At 38.2% G+C, this 13,142-nt stretch overlaps 1 protein-coding gene across 1 annotated transcript in view; it reads right to left on the bottom strand.

Annotated features, from left to right (window-relative positions):
* LOC113433111 (kinesin-like protein KIF28) overlaps positions 1–13,142 on the bottom strand; it is a 37,030-nt gene that overhangs the window by 18,401 nt on the left and 5,487 nt on the right. The window contains exons 5-11 of the mRNA XM_087936690.1: positions 12,894–13,118; positions 11,876–12,030; positions 9,876–9,987; positions 6,338–6,405; positions 5,176–5,318; positions 1,900–2,021; positions 275–365 (exon numbers count right to left, since the gene is read on the bottom strand). Of these exons, the coding sequence (XP_087792816.1) occupies positions 275–365; positions 1,900–2,021; positions 5,176–5,318; positions 6,338–6,405; positions 9,876–9,987; positions 11,876–12,030; positions 12,894–13,118 (916 nt within the window). The remainder of the gene's footprint in view (positions 1–274; positions 366–1,899; positions 2,022–5,175; positions 5,319–6,337; positions 6,406–9,875; positions 9,988–11,875; positions 12,031–12,893; positions 13,119–13,142) is intronic.

Raw genomic sequence — 13,142 nt, 5'->3', positions numbered from 1 at the left:
GTTGCTAAGTGAATCTGGCTTCACCATTGACTCTGCTCATCAGAAAGTCACAAAAGGTGTTCACATGACTCTGGGACACTGCAACTGTCATAAATATATATTTGAATTTTGATCAGATGACCATGGGAATTGCTGCAATGGTCGTAAGTGTGAAAAACAGTCATTAATCACATTTCAGGGCCGTTGTTCACTTTGAACAGTCACTAAATGAATTGTTGTAAGTCAAGGATGACCTGTATTACAAAATGAAATATTATAGTTAACAAAATAATACCATCTTGAATGAAATACTTCAGAACTCCTGAAAGCTGAGAGTCTTCATTGATATTCACAAGATATGGAAAAGTTTCCATCATCTGTCTCTCCTGCTGAAGAATCAAATCAATCTTATTTCAGCAGATATTCTTCTCCACATGCTGAGGACCACATGACATGTTCCCTTTAAGTAATAAATACATTTGATCTTTTCCCAGAGGATTCTGAAAGAGAGGGTTATTATAAATAATGGTGCCATTGTGTACTGTATTCCTCTCAAATCATCCTTCTGATTTAAAAATCCAGTACGACAACAAAATCATACCGATTTGGCATTAGACTTCTAAGATATCTGAAACTTAATGAAGCAAAAATCTTTGTTGTTGTTTTTTCCTGTTACAGGGATAGTTTTCAAGATCTGAGTATTAACAGTATGAATGTTTGCTTTTATATCCTGGAACCCCCTCACATACTGTACACTATGAGCAGAGAGGTATTGACAGCTATTAAAGGTATGTTATCATCTGTGAGGATTTAATTTTTTGCACCATTATTTCTTCTGCTCTCAGGCCAGTGTTTTCATTTGTTTACTTTCTTCTTACACTTTTCCCCACCCCCCCAACACAACAAGTACAGTTCTACAGCTCAGTCCAGAGATGGACTTCTGGGCTGAGTGAGGACTATACTTGGTCTTGAAGTTCAAATCCTGGGAGCTGTCTTCCAAAACACAAGGTAGGCCCACAGCAAACCATAACGTAGATTTTTATCACTTCCTGCCATTTAAAATTAAATTAATTAAATGCAAATAGCATTTCTCTTTTGTCAAATACTGCTCAGGAGTAATTCAAAGCTTCTAGAGGCCACCTGTGTCCTGGAGACTTGAGGTGATGCACTTTTGGCATGAAGACTCTGAGTTGCTAAACAAAATAGTTTATCCTGCACACTAGATCTGTGGAAATTTCTGGAGGAAAGTAAATGAATCTTATTGGAAGCAGTCTTTGTTCAGCCCACTTGAAAAAGCTGTTCCAACTGTAAAAGATCTGGCATGTTCAGAAAACACTTCTACCTTCCCTTCCCCAAGAGTTCTCTCCTTCATTGAAATAAGAAGGAAATTATAAGCAAATGTTGACTGTAACTACTGAACCAGCAGAGTAGGAGGAATAACACACCACCTATCTCCAGTCTACAAGGCAGCCTTTGCAGCCCTTCCAAGAAGACTCCACAACCAATTGCACCCTGATTCAGTAGATCTTCAGGGCATAGATAAACGCCCTCAAGCTGTCTTAACAGCTTTCAGAGAGTGCCAATGACTAGTTGACTGCAAATAATTACAATCCATCCATGTCACACACCCCCGCCAATTTTATCAAAACCTGCCATTCCCCCACCACCTGCCATCAGAACTGATGAAGCTTCTTAGATGAGAAGTGAAACATCTTCTTCCTCAATTGAAAAAACAGTTCCGTTGCCTTTTGAAGAAAAAAATGACAATTGCTTTATAAACATACATGTTGCCTTGTTGACCCAACTACTAAAATGACCAGTTGTATTTTGTTCTAATAGTGGTAAACATAGTGAGAAGCCACTAGAGGGTGCTTAGGCTCTGGACAAATGTGACAAGCTTTCTGCATCACAAGCCATGACCTGAGTGATTGCTGCATATTGCTGTTCCCATTCTTTCCGGGCTTCTTCCAGGTGATATTCCCAAGTTGCTTGAATAGCTTGAATCCGCAATTCATTTTCCGCCAGCAGGGAACGAAGCTCTTCTGCAAAAGACAAGGAAGCCAAATTAGGATACGAAAAGAAAACAGGATAATTTAATCAACATCCTCACTCAGCTTACTAATTAGGTATCACTGAAGCTATTGTAATACTTTAGATCTGAAATACAGGACTTCTGGTTTGAAGGGCTTCGGCGACAGACAGAAATCCACGATTGTGTGTGGTTTCTGTCTGGGTTCACCACTGGAGCGCCCCGAGTTGGCTGGTTTCGGGGCTAAGCCACCCCGTAGATGTGGTGAAGAGGGGGGAGACTTCCAGCAGGGTCGAGGAGAGCCACATCTGTCCTCCTCAGCTGGCCATTACTCCCTTTCCCAAAGGCGGTTGCAGTGGTGGTCAGAAATGGCCACCTCAAAGAAGAACTCAACCGGAAAAGAACGTGCAGGAGGAGGATAAGAAGAGAAAGTTTTGGTTGACCAGGTTAAATTGTAAAAGCAACAACCAAGGTACCCTGGAATTTAATCTTACAAAAAATAACATCACTCCCAAAAAAGAATCGGAAGCAGTGAAGGAAAGTGAAAAGTTTGGCTTTCTTTTTCTTCTCTTTCCTTCTCTATACTGACAACTAAGAGACTTAAATAAGAAATCAGAAAAATCCGCTTTGACATCAATAGGCAATTAAGCTGAAAATAAAACAAAATGGCAAAGGGATAATAAAGATTTCTGGACATTAAAAACTTTCTTTTTCATAAGCAGAAAGGGAGAGAAAAAGAATAAGGGCAGGATCTGGAAGAGGGAGGAGACTGCCTGGAATTAAAAGAATCTAAATCTTCAACAAGACTTCTAAAAGATACATTTTAACTGAAATTTTGCAACTAAATAGTAACCCCAGGAAGAGAAAGTGAAAAAAAGAGCAAAAAAGAAACAGCTTGTGTGTATTTGGATTATTTGGTGATCTTTGGGTTTTTGGTTATTATATTTGAATGAATAAAATCAATTGGGTGGTTGTTTAAAAATTTATACAATGGCACCACTTCTGGATGAATTGAAAATGGAACTTAAAAAGTACAAAGAAGATGCACAAGAAAGGAAGGGTTCTTTTGGCTTCGTTTTCAATTCTTAGAAATGGAGATTTGGAACTATGAGAAACAACAAGAAAAGACTGCAAAACAAGAAGACTGGGACAAAGAAGAAGCCATTTTTAATGAACAAGTAATTCTATGTGGGAAGAAAAAGGAAAGGGGGAAAGAGAATGGAGAATTTAAGACTTAAAAAACAACCAAAGAAAAGAAAAATAATTCAAAAAATAAGTATAACACTGGAAAGCAACAGAAAAGGGGAATACAGAAGAGAGAAATAGAGGTAGAGAGACAAGGGGGTAAAAAGAGGAGAGAGAAGAAGAGAGGGAAGAAGGAAAGGAAAAGAAGTTACAAAGGACCAGGGCAAGATATAGAGAAACAGGACCTATTTAGAGATAATGGGTGAAAATCTAACTGAAAAAGGGATTCTGTAAAGGTACATAAGATTGTATTGTTATATTAGTAATAGAAATAACTTTAGAAAATTGGAAACAACGTATGATTAAAATGAGGGAAAAATAGTTAGTGTAATTTAGTGAAATGTTTATGAATAAAATAAGTGAAATAAAATAAATGAGAAAATTGAATTAGGAAGGAACAGGAACATTTTAATTAGTTAATGTTTTATAAAATATAAGTGAAAGGGGGGAATTAACTATGGAAAACTTATAATTGTTCCCATAGAAGTATGATATTTAATTGAAAAGTAATGTTAAAGATGTTAAGACTTTAATGAATATTAATATTAATGATAGAATTGAATTGGAATGGAATGTTGTTTTAATTATATACATTTATAATTTTTTTTTAAGAATACAGTGTGTATTTTAAGAATGTACCAAGCAGAATCCAAATGGAAGTTATGTATTATATTGAATGTTACAACTTTAGGGAAAAGATATAAAGGTGTCATACTCCAATCAGTAACTACAGGAGAAATTTTGTTTAATGAGAAAAGATAATAGATAATTGAAACAGGACAGACAAAAAATATAAATACAATGATTTGAATTGAGATGAGATAATTAAAATAAAATTGAGAAAATTAAAAGAGGGGAGGAGTTATGCAGAAAATGTATAATAGTAATAAGATATGGAATAGAATATTAAAATGAGCATGAACCTGAATTTGTGTCTGTACGAAGAAATGTAACCCGGGATTATGCTGCTTTCAAAAAAGATGTTTTATTTGTATTTTTTTTTCTCTTTGTGAAAACTCAAATAAAATTTACAAAAAAAAAAGATCTGAAATACACAGACATTTCTGATTCCTATATATTCCGAAATTAAAACAAACATATTTAAATACTGATGCAATCTTTCCAGACAGGAATTATATCTACATGTCCCTGAAGGGATTGTTGGGACATACAAAAGTGCCTCCAAAAATTAACTTAAAACTGCAAGAGAAAGAAACTTTTCCTACATTTTCCTACTCTGAAAGGGTATCACCAAAGTTCCCAGGCCTATATATGATCTCCAAAGTAGGGGGTGTCAATCCTAGAGATATCTAAAGATTGTTCCCAAGTTTAATTTTTAAGGCAGAACTATCAAACACATGAATATATAATATACAATATTACAGCATGTGTATGTGTTCAAATGGTCAAATTTACTTCTTCTGGAAATGGATGTTTTTGACCTAATCCCCACTCAGGAAAGATATTCCTGGTCATCACTGACATCTGAGCTATTCAGGGGTCTAGTTCTTGTACATGATTAAGGTTTAGATCAGGGGTGTCAAACTCATGGCCCGCAGGCTGGATGTGTCACATGCTAGTCATGTCCACCCTGGGTTTAGCAACCACAACCTGAGGACATGAGTTTGATACTCCTAGTTTAGACTATCTTTCCCATGCTAATTGTCTCTTTAATGAGCTGCTTCAGAGGACTCTTAGTGATTAATAGCATGTGTGTTTAGGACAGACAGGACAGGGCTCAAGTTAGAAAAACAATCATGGAAAGATAAGTTACTCATGGTCAAGCAAAAATACTTTTATGTCTGCACCAGGCAGTGTTGAATCTAGGCCATCTCCATTGTGTGAAACCTTCCAGACAACAGAAAACATAGGAAAGAGTCTAAAATCCAGTAATTATGGTATTTTTGCTGCAAAATACATACTTGTTTCATCTACAACTGTTTTTCCAGAATTCCCAAGGCTGGACAATCTGGACAACAAATTACAATTTTCCATCTTGAGATCATTTATCAGTTTTGCTGTTGTTCCTGAATTTATCACAGCTTGGTTTTTTATTTTTTTTGTTCTTTTAGAAGAAACAAAACAGAAAAAAATACAAATTACTTACTGACTTGAAGAAGGAAAGAATCCAAGTAAATATTGATACTTGGCTTTCAGATCTGATCTACAAAAATTTGGATAACTGCTACATGCCAACGAAGAGGGACCAAAACTACTAGATTTTTGCAGACCAGACATCACAGTCAATTCTAGTCCAAAAGATCTTCCAAAGATTTTGAAAGATTGGGGAAAGCCGGTTGAAATTGTGTGCATTATGACAAGCTGGCCTGCATAAGTTGACCGTCAAACTTGTGCTCATCTTAAGTGTGTCTCTTGCAATACTTCAGCACAAAATCCCATGGCAATTTATTGTCTCATCTCATATGAGTCAAGAGGAAACTTTGTGGAGAGAACTCCTTGCTCTGAACCTACTCAGGATAATGTAGATTATTGGGGGGAAGATGCAAAAGGGGGAAGGGGGGGAGACAGCAGAAAAGTCTACAAAGTTTTCAAAATTAAAATATTCCTGAGAAAATATCTCAGTCTGTTTTGTTTGATCATGCTTCTCTTTTTTTTCTTTTCACATCTTTATCATTTGGCAATCATATATTTTGTGTTATTAGACTTGGCCTGGCCTGAAGTAAATTAAAAATGGATAATTCCTAACTCAGAAGTAAATCTTTTGAGTGATGACAATATACCAGGTACTTTGCATAAAATGGCATGTGTCATAAATAACAAGTTTTTTTTTCTTCTCTTCAATCATATCCAATTCTCAGAGACTACTTTGATAAGTCCCTGCAGTTTTCTTGGCAAGGTTTTTCAGAAGTGGCTTGCCATTGCCTCCTTCCTAGGGCCTCTCCAGAGAGTGTGACTTTGTGCCTAAGGCGGAACTAGAAACCACGATCCTCTGGTTTCTAACCTGATACCTTAACTACTACACCAAACCAGCTGTCAAATAACAGTTTATCAATAGTTAATTCCGTGTTTCAAATTGGATTCTAATCCTACCCCTTCAGTTTACAGGATGTGAAATCAATCTACCTTTCAGCATACCGCAAAGTTGACAATGTCTCATCATAGTATATGTCTGCTGGACTAATTGCTGCAATCTAGAAATATGTAAACATATTAAATGTGAATACATTTTCATGGAACATATTTTATTTGTTATTGAACATTACTCACAGAATAGAAACTGCTAACTGGCAGTGTCATGGTTACCCCTGGAGAAATGCTATCCAATCAGTATTTGTATAAAAGACAAAGAATGAAATATTGGTCCACTGTGGAAACAGTAGTCAAAATCTTTGATAGGACAACATTTTTATGTAAATAAAAAAGGCAAGCAAACTTTTTAAGCCAGGGGTCCCCAACTCCCAGACCACGGCCTATTTGGAATTGGGTCATGTGAGTATTTGACTGGAGCATGTGCGCAACTTGCATGAGCTGGCCAGTGGGTACTCGCACCCACCACTTGCACAAGTTGTGTGCGAATGCCTCTCCCCCCACAACCGGGCTGCCAAGTTGCAAAGGTCTGTCTCGTCTCATCTCATCTCATCTCATCTCATCTCATCTTATCTCATCTATATCTTGCCCACAACTGTATGCATATTCTAGTTTGGGCGTGTCCAAATATGGCAACTTTAAGACTTGTGGACTTTAACATTCAGAATTTCCCCACCTCAAGAGTAGATAAAAATCTGAAGAATTAAACAATTAGTCTTAGATGAACTAAATTATGATTGCTCCGTTGATCAGAAACCTGCATACGGGTAGTCCTCGGCTCACAACTGTTCAATTAGTGACTGTTCAAAATTATAAGGGACTGAAAAAGTGATTTATGACTATGTCATAAATGTTGCAAAAACATAGTCATAAATCATCTTTGGTAATTTCAATCAAAATTTAGATGCTTAGCAACTAACTCATATGTATGACGGTTGCAGTGTCCCGGGGCCATCTGATCACCTTTTGCGGCCTTCCGACAAGCAAAATCAATGGGGAAGCCAGATTCACTTCACAACCATGTTACTAACTCAACAACTGCAGTAACAACTGTGGCAAGAAAGGTCATTAAGGTAATAAAATATGGCAAAACTCACTTAACACCTAGCAACAGAAATTTTGGGCTCAGTTGTGGCCCTAAGTTGAGGACTACCTGTATTTCAGTCAGGTGATTGTGAGTGGATGATTGAAGAGGAACAAAATGCTTGGCAAGTTTGAAGGAAACAGGAGGGACCGTCAAGGATTAGGACATGGGTGTCAAACTTGCTGCGTCACGTGATGTATCACAACTTTTTTTCCCCTTCACAGAGCTGGGGTGGGCGTGGCCTGTGCATGACACATTCAGCACATGGGCCACCAGTTTGACACCCTGGATTAGGAGGATAGATGGGATCAAAGAGATGACTACAATGTCCTCCTAATTGCTATGGGTGCTAGGTGAGATGACATATTGTCATCAAAGGCTGAATCTTGGACAATGCTAACACCTTACCTCTATTCTTCACTTTTTCCAACCTTTCCAAGGGCTCCTTTTGAACTATTGATTTATTTTCTTTTGCCTTTAATTCCCATATAATCTGAGAGCTTAGGTCTGCTGACGTAAGGATCTCTCCTAACTTTCTCTCAGCGACAACAATCTTGTAAAGAAACTTTGGCTAAGAACGACTAATTGGTCCAAAGTCATCCAGGGAGTTCCGTGGCTGAATGGTAACTTGAACCTGAACCCACCATCTCAAAGAGCACACTATTTTAGCATTAGAAACATTAAATAAATTTCTTATGAAGAGAACAAAACAGTATGTTTTATTTGGGTGCTGATGGGAAGCACACCAATCCACCTAAAGGAAAAATCCCTTCCCTTTGAAATTACTGTACCCTTGTGATATGGGATAGACATTCACTTAGTAGTAGCTCATATGATTTGAAAGCTAACAAATGCACATTTGCTTTGCACAATGTTAATGCAAAGTGGCTAAAATTGAGCTGGGGGGAGAAGCTTCAAAGATTTCTGCACTGTAAGCTAGTAGACAACCTCTTCTAACCAGAGAGTCTCTTCACCCAAATGAGTACACACACACACACACACACACACACACACACACAATTAGGAGCTGCAGGTGGTGGGAAATCTCCCTGACTAGAGAGATTCATCTGCAACACCTGGAGAGGAAGGAGAACAGAGAAAGAGAGAGGCCAGCATGCTGACTGATTTTCCCAAAGCTATCTGGGAGTAAGAATTACTGAACTAATGGGACTTCTCTAAAGTAAGCAGCCATGCATTTCATTGGAACAGTACTTCACTCTATTTGCAGCTCAACGCAAAAGTCTCTCTTGGCTTGTTTACCAGTTCTGTATTTCAAGAATCATGTCCACACAGCCTCAGCTTAGAAAGAGTAAACTGGTTTAAACAGATCCACCCCAGCATAGCAATAAATGGTGCCTACTTATGTGAGCATTGGAAGTACGGATTCAATGGGAATTACTACAGGGTAAATGTGAATTTGCTTATGCATTTTGTTGATTGGCAATCAGTCTCTGAAGAAAGCCCTAAGAAGCAGCTGAAATATTAAATAAGGTAGGGTTGGCTGGAGTACCTTGATAACTCCTTCAGGAGTTTTGGCATTTTATTCTGTTACAGTTTTAGCTTTGGCTTTGTTTCCAGGTGCATGGGCTTTTATATTTCTACTTCTGAGAAAAGCATAAAAGATCGGTAGAAGTCCAAATAGAATGCCTTGCAGTTGTATATTCCTTTTTGTGTGAGACCATTGTGCATATGTTTTTTGTGTGATACCACTATCTTATACCATGACACTTTTGGAGCACAAATAGCTCCCTTTTTTCTTGCATTTGTAAACTTGGGTATTAGATAATGCTTTGGGTTTTCATTCAGTGGTGAGGGGAATAATTTTACAAGTGTGTCTTATTTTACAGGCAATTACTTTTAATCACAAAATATTAATATAAGTTTTGATTTGGTTTTGCCTTGTATGGCCTTTGGGTTATGGATATCAAATCTAATCAGTTATAAACACATGCAAGCATACAGAGGAGCTTGTTATAATGCATCATATATATTGTGGGGAAAATAGGAGGAAGGTGTAGTGGATATATTAACCACCTTGAGTTATTTGTAAAAATAAGAAAGGTGGTATACAATAAATAATAATTTACTGAGAGGGAAAAGTAACCCTTCAGAATTATTGCAGTAGGGTTTTACAACCCTAGTTGACAGAAGGAAGCAGTTTCTCCTCTTCACCTCTGTGTCTGATATTATATTTTAATGAGCTATTTTAGGAAGCAGAAAATGTATATAAACATAAGTTTGGAAAATTCATGATAGTCAATTCTGGCTAGTACCAGTAGGAAATGGCATGATTGGGAAGTAAAGCAACAAAATTCCCAAAGGCAGCAATGCTAGCCATTTCTGCACTGTCATTTAAAGAAAACCAGGTGGATGCCTTCATGGAATCAGCAGGAAACAAACATTGAGATGGGAAGAAAGTAGATGTCCCCCACACTCCATGCACACAATTTTCAACCTCCACAGGACAGGGTATGTGGAATAACATATTACCATTATAGTTCTACTGTTTCCTCCCAATGCAGATTGCAAAAGTTTGGTAAGAACTGAATCTCTATATGGGACATGCAACACTTTCTTTCCCGTGGCAGCTTCAGCCAGAGCACTAAAAGGAAGATGGGAAATGGCAATCAGAGTTCTTTTGTTGAAACATAATGCAACTGAAGATCAAGGGGACATAGGCCAGACCAAGAGTTTTTGTACAGTTCCCAGTGACATTCAGTGAGCATATGAGTAGTGAGGCATTATCTGATTGAAAAATATTATACTCTGATTTTAGCTTACCCTTTAGAGCAGGGGGTGTCCAACCTTGGCAATTGTAAGCCTTGGGGACTTCAATTCCCAGAATTCCCCAGCCAGCATGGAATTCTGGGAGTTGAAGTCTTAAAGTCTTAAAGTTGCCAAGGTTGGATGCCTCTACTTTAAAGATTCCCCCACCCCCAACAGAAAACACCAAAAGCTAAACAGAACAGAACGTTTCTAAGGTAACTTCATTTACGAAACAGCATCTTCATCACAAGGCAGGTGAGAGCAAATGCTCTATATAGAAAAGCCTAACAAGCCTGTTAATAGTTTTAATAATTAAGTTAAAAAGATTGTTGTAATAACTAAAAAAAAAAGTAAAAATTCAGAAGTTGCCTCAGAGGAGTATTATGATAGTATGTTCTTGAATTCTATTGGTGAAATAAGGATTAAAGTAATACTAACCTGCTGTTTGGGAAGTGAAGTTTTCTAAAAGACTACCTGAACTTTAAAAATCTAGATTAGTATTGGTATGTTAATAGTAGTACGTTAATATTGTTATATTATCAATTAAGAGGTAAAATTATACTTCTGTATTGTAATGTTCGAGACATGAGTTTTATCCTCACATCTGTTAATCACACAAAATATTAACCATTTTTAGAGGAGATAACCTGATGGTGTCACTTTTAAGACCTCTCCAGCCAGTGGTGGTATGCTACCTTTTCAGCAGAACTGGTAGTTAAAAAAAAAGAAGATCAGCTGAGAGGAGGAAAAAAATCTGACAATCAGCTGAGAGGAAAAAGAAGAGAAAAGCACAGGATCCGGTCCTCCTACCCTGCGTTTTTTTCTTCTTTGTCCTCTCAGCTGATTGGCGCTGCAGGTCTCAGCTGTTGGGAAAGCTGTGTGCCGGTGTTAGGCAAAGCACGCCCACCAAGCCCTGCCCACCAAACTGGTGGTAAAACAATTTGAATCCCACCACTGTTTCCAGCCCACCATGGATGCAATTTAAGTGCATATTTATTCAATTTTGAAGCGACATTTTTCCTCTTCTCCCAACACAACTCTCACTCTTCGAATGATGTGCAATGCCTTGTGGCAGACATGATCAGAGCCTGGGATGTGCCCAATCCCTGTTGGCTGATGCAGTCTGCCCCTCTATGCCATGTATTAAAAAAAGAATACAAAACAAAACATATATTTAAGTAAGTTTTTCCAAAAGAACACTAGATCCATAGCCTGAGTGATAGGTAAGTTGCACAGAGGAATGACGCTGCTGGTGACTTATCATTTAGGTCAGGGCTGTCAAACTCCTGGCCAGTGGGCTGGATGCATCACGCACTGACCACGCCCAAGCCCGGTTTAGCGAAGAGGAAAAAAGTCCTGATACATCACGTGATGCCGCTGTGAGTTTGACACCCCTGATTTAGGTAATTTAAAAAGTGGCTAAGGCTATGCCACCTGTAATCTGAGCCCAGGCTGCCACAGGCTGACAGTGATTGTTGATTACTTTTCCCACCAGAAGGTGATTCTGGAGGGGCAACAATAATGCAGCCAGGGAATCCAATGATTGCAACCCTTAAGTTGTTTTGCATTAAAACTGGACATCACCAGTCACCTGTACTGTGAGAGGGGCACAGTAGCAAGGCAGCAAAGATTATGTCAGCATACTTTTTATTGCAAGAATTAATGTTAATGCAACTGTGAGGAAGAGCCAATACATAGGTCAGATTACTACATAGGTTTTGTACCTGATGACATTTCCCAAGGTGGTTAAACTCAGATTTACACGTGTTCCTTCTTTTAGTCTGTCGCCTTCTGATCCAGGGGACTTTTGCCTTTCACTCCCTGCCAAGTCCACTAAATTGATAATGGACTGTTTTGTGATTTCATCTTTCAGAAAAATCTGCAGGAAATAATATTTAGAAAGGAAGTGGGCAGAGTTGACCAGGTATTTCAGAAATGCCTCAAGTTTTCATTCTCTTATTGATATTGGTGTATGAGACGTTGCTGTACTCAGTATATTTATCAAAATATACAACAGGCTGATATTATCAAAGATTAAATATAAACAAAAATAAGATCACACATACAACGAATAATGACATTCATCATGTTGTGGAAACCCAGCCACTATTATGTAAACACAGTAATAGTATGTCATTAATTTGGATTCAGGTTTTAGAAGTCAGCTTATGCGGCTCAACTTACCATTCAGACACCACTTTTAAATTTAACATAAGACATACATAAATCCATAAATGTCCATGGGTTAAGAAAACAGTCTTTGAAAATTCATACATTTTTCATGGAATAGGCAAACATTTTCTCAAAATAGCTGTAATTATCTGGAATCAGAAACTCCACAGTAAGACCCTAGTAAGAGCAGTAAGAGCCTAATTTGTTGCGTATGCGTCAGAGGTGGTTTATTCAGCAGGTTCTGACCCATTCTGGAGAACCGGTAGCATAAATTTTGAATAGTTTGGAGAACCAGCAAATGCCACCTCTGACTGGCCCCACTTCCATCTATTCTCTGCCTCCCAAGTCCCAGCTGATCGGCTGGGTCTTCTTTGGTTGCCCTGCACAGGAGAACAGAGCTGGAAAGCAGGTTAGTGGGGTTTGGGGGGAATGGAGTTTTACAGTATCCTTCCCCTGCCACACCCACCAAGCCACACCACGCCCACAGAACCAGTAGTAAAAAAAAAAGAATCCTACCACTGGTATGTGTGCCATATTTGGCTATTGTCTGCAACTGTGGCTTCCCTGTACCTGTTTAAAATGAATGGTGATGACCATATGAGACCTGCTGCTGGTGGTATTCATGCTGGTTGAAGCTGTGGTCCTTATTTTTGTGCCTTGCTCCATGAGTCTCTCAATTTGAGCATAACTGTCACAAGGCACCAGTTTTAAACCATCCACATAGAAGCCTTGCTGCTGGTCTTCTCTAACTTTGAGTCCACCATACTTTTTTGTTTTAGACAGCAAATCTATTACCTGGAAGGGCAGATAAAGTTTATT

Source organism: Pseudonaja textilis, chromosome 1 (genome assembly GCF_049901715.1).
Source record: "Pseudonaja textilis isolate UNSWEBS1 chromosome 1, rPseTex1.2, whole genome shotgun sequence".
Taxonomy (NCBI): domain Eukaryota; kingdom Metazoa; phylum Chordata; class Lepidosauria; order Squamata; family Elapidae; genus Pseudonaja; species Pseudonaja textilis.
The sequence above is the reverse complement of the archived record's forward strand: the minus strand, read 5'-3'. Positions and strand labels throughout refer to the sequence as shown.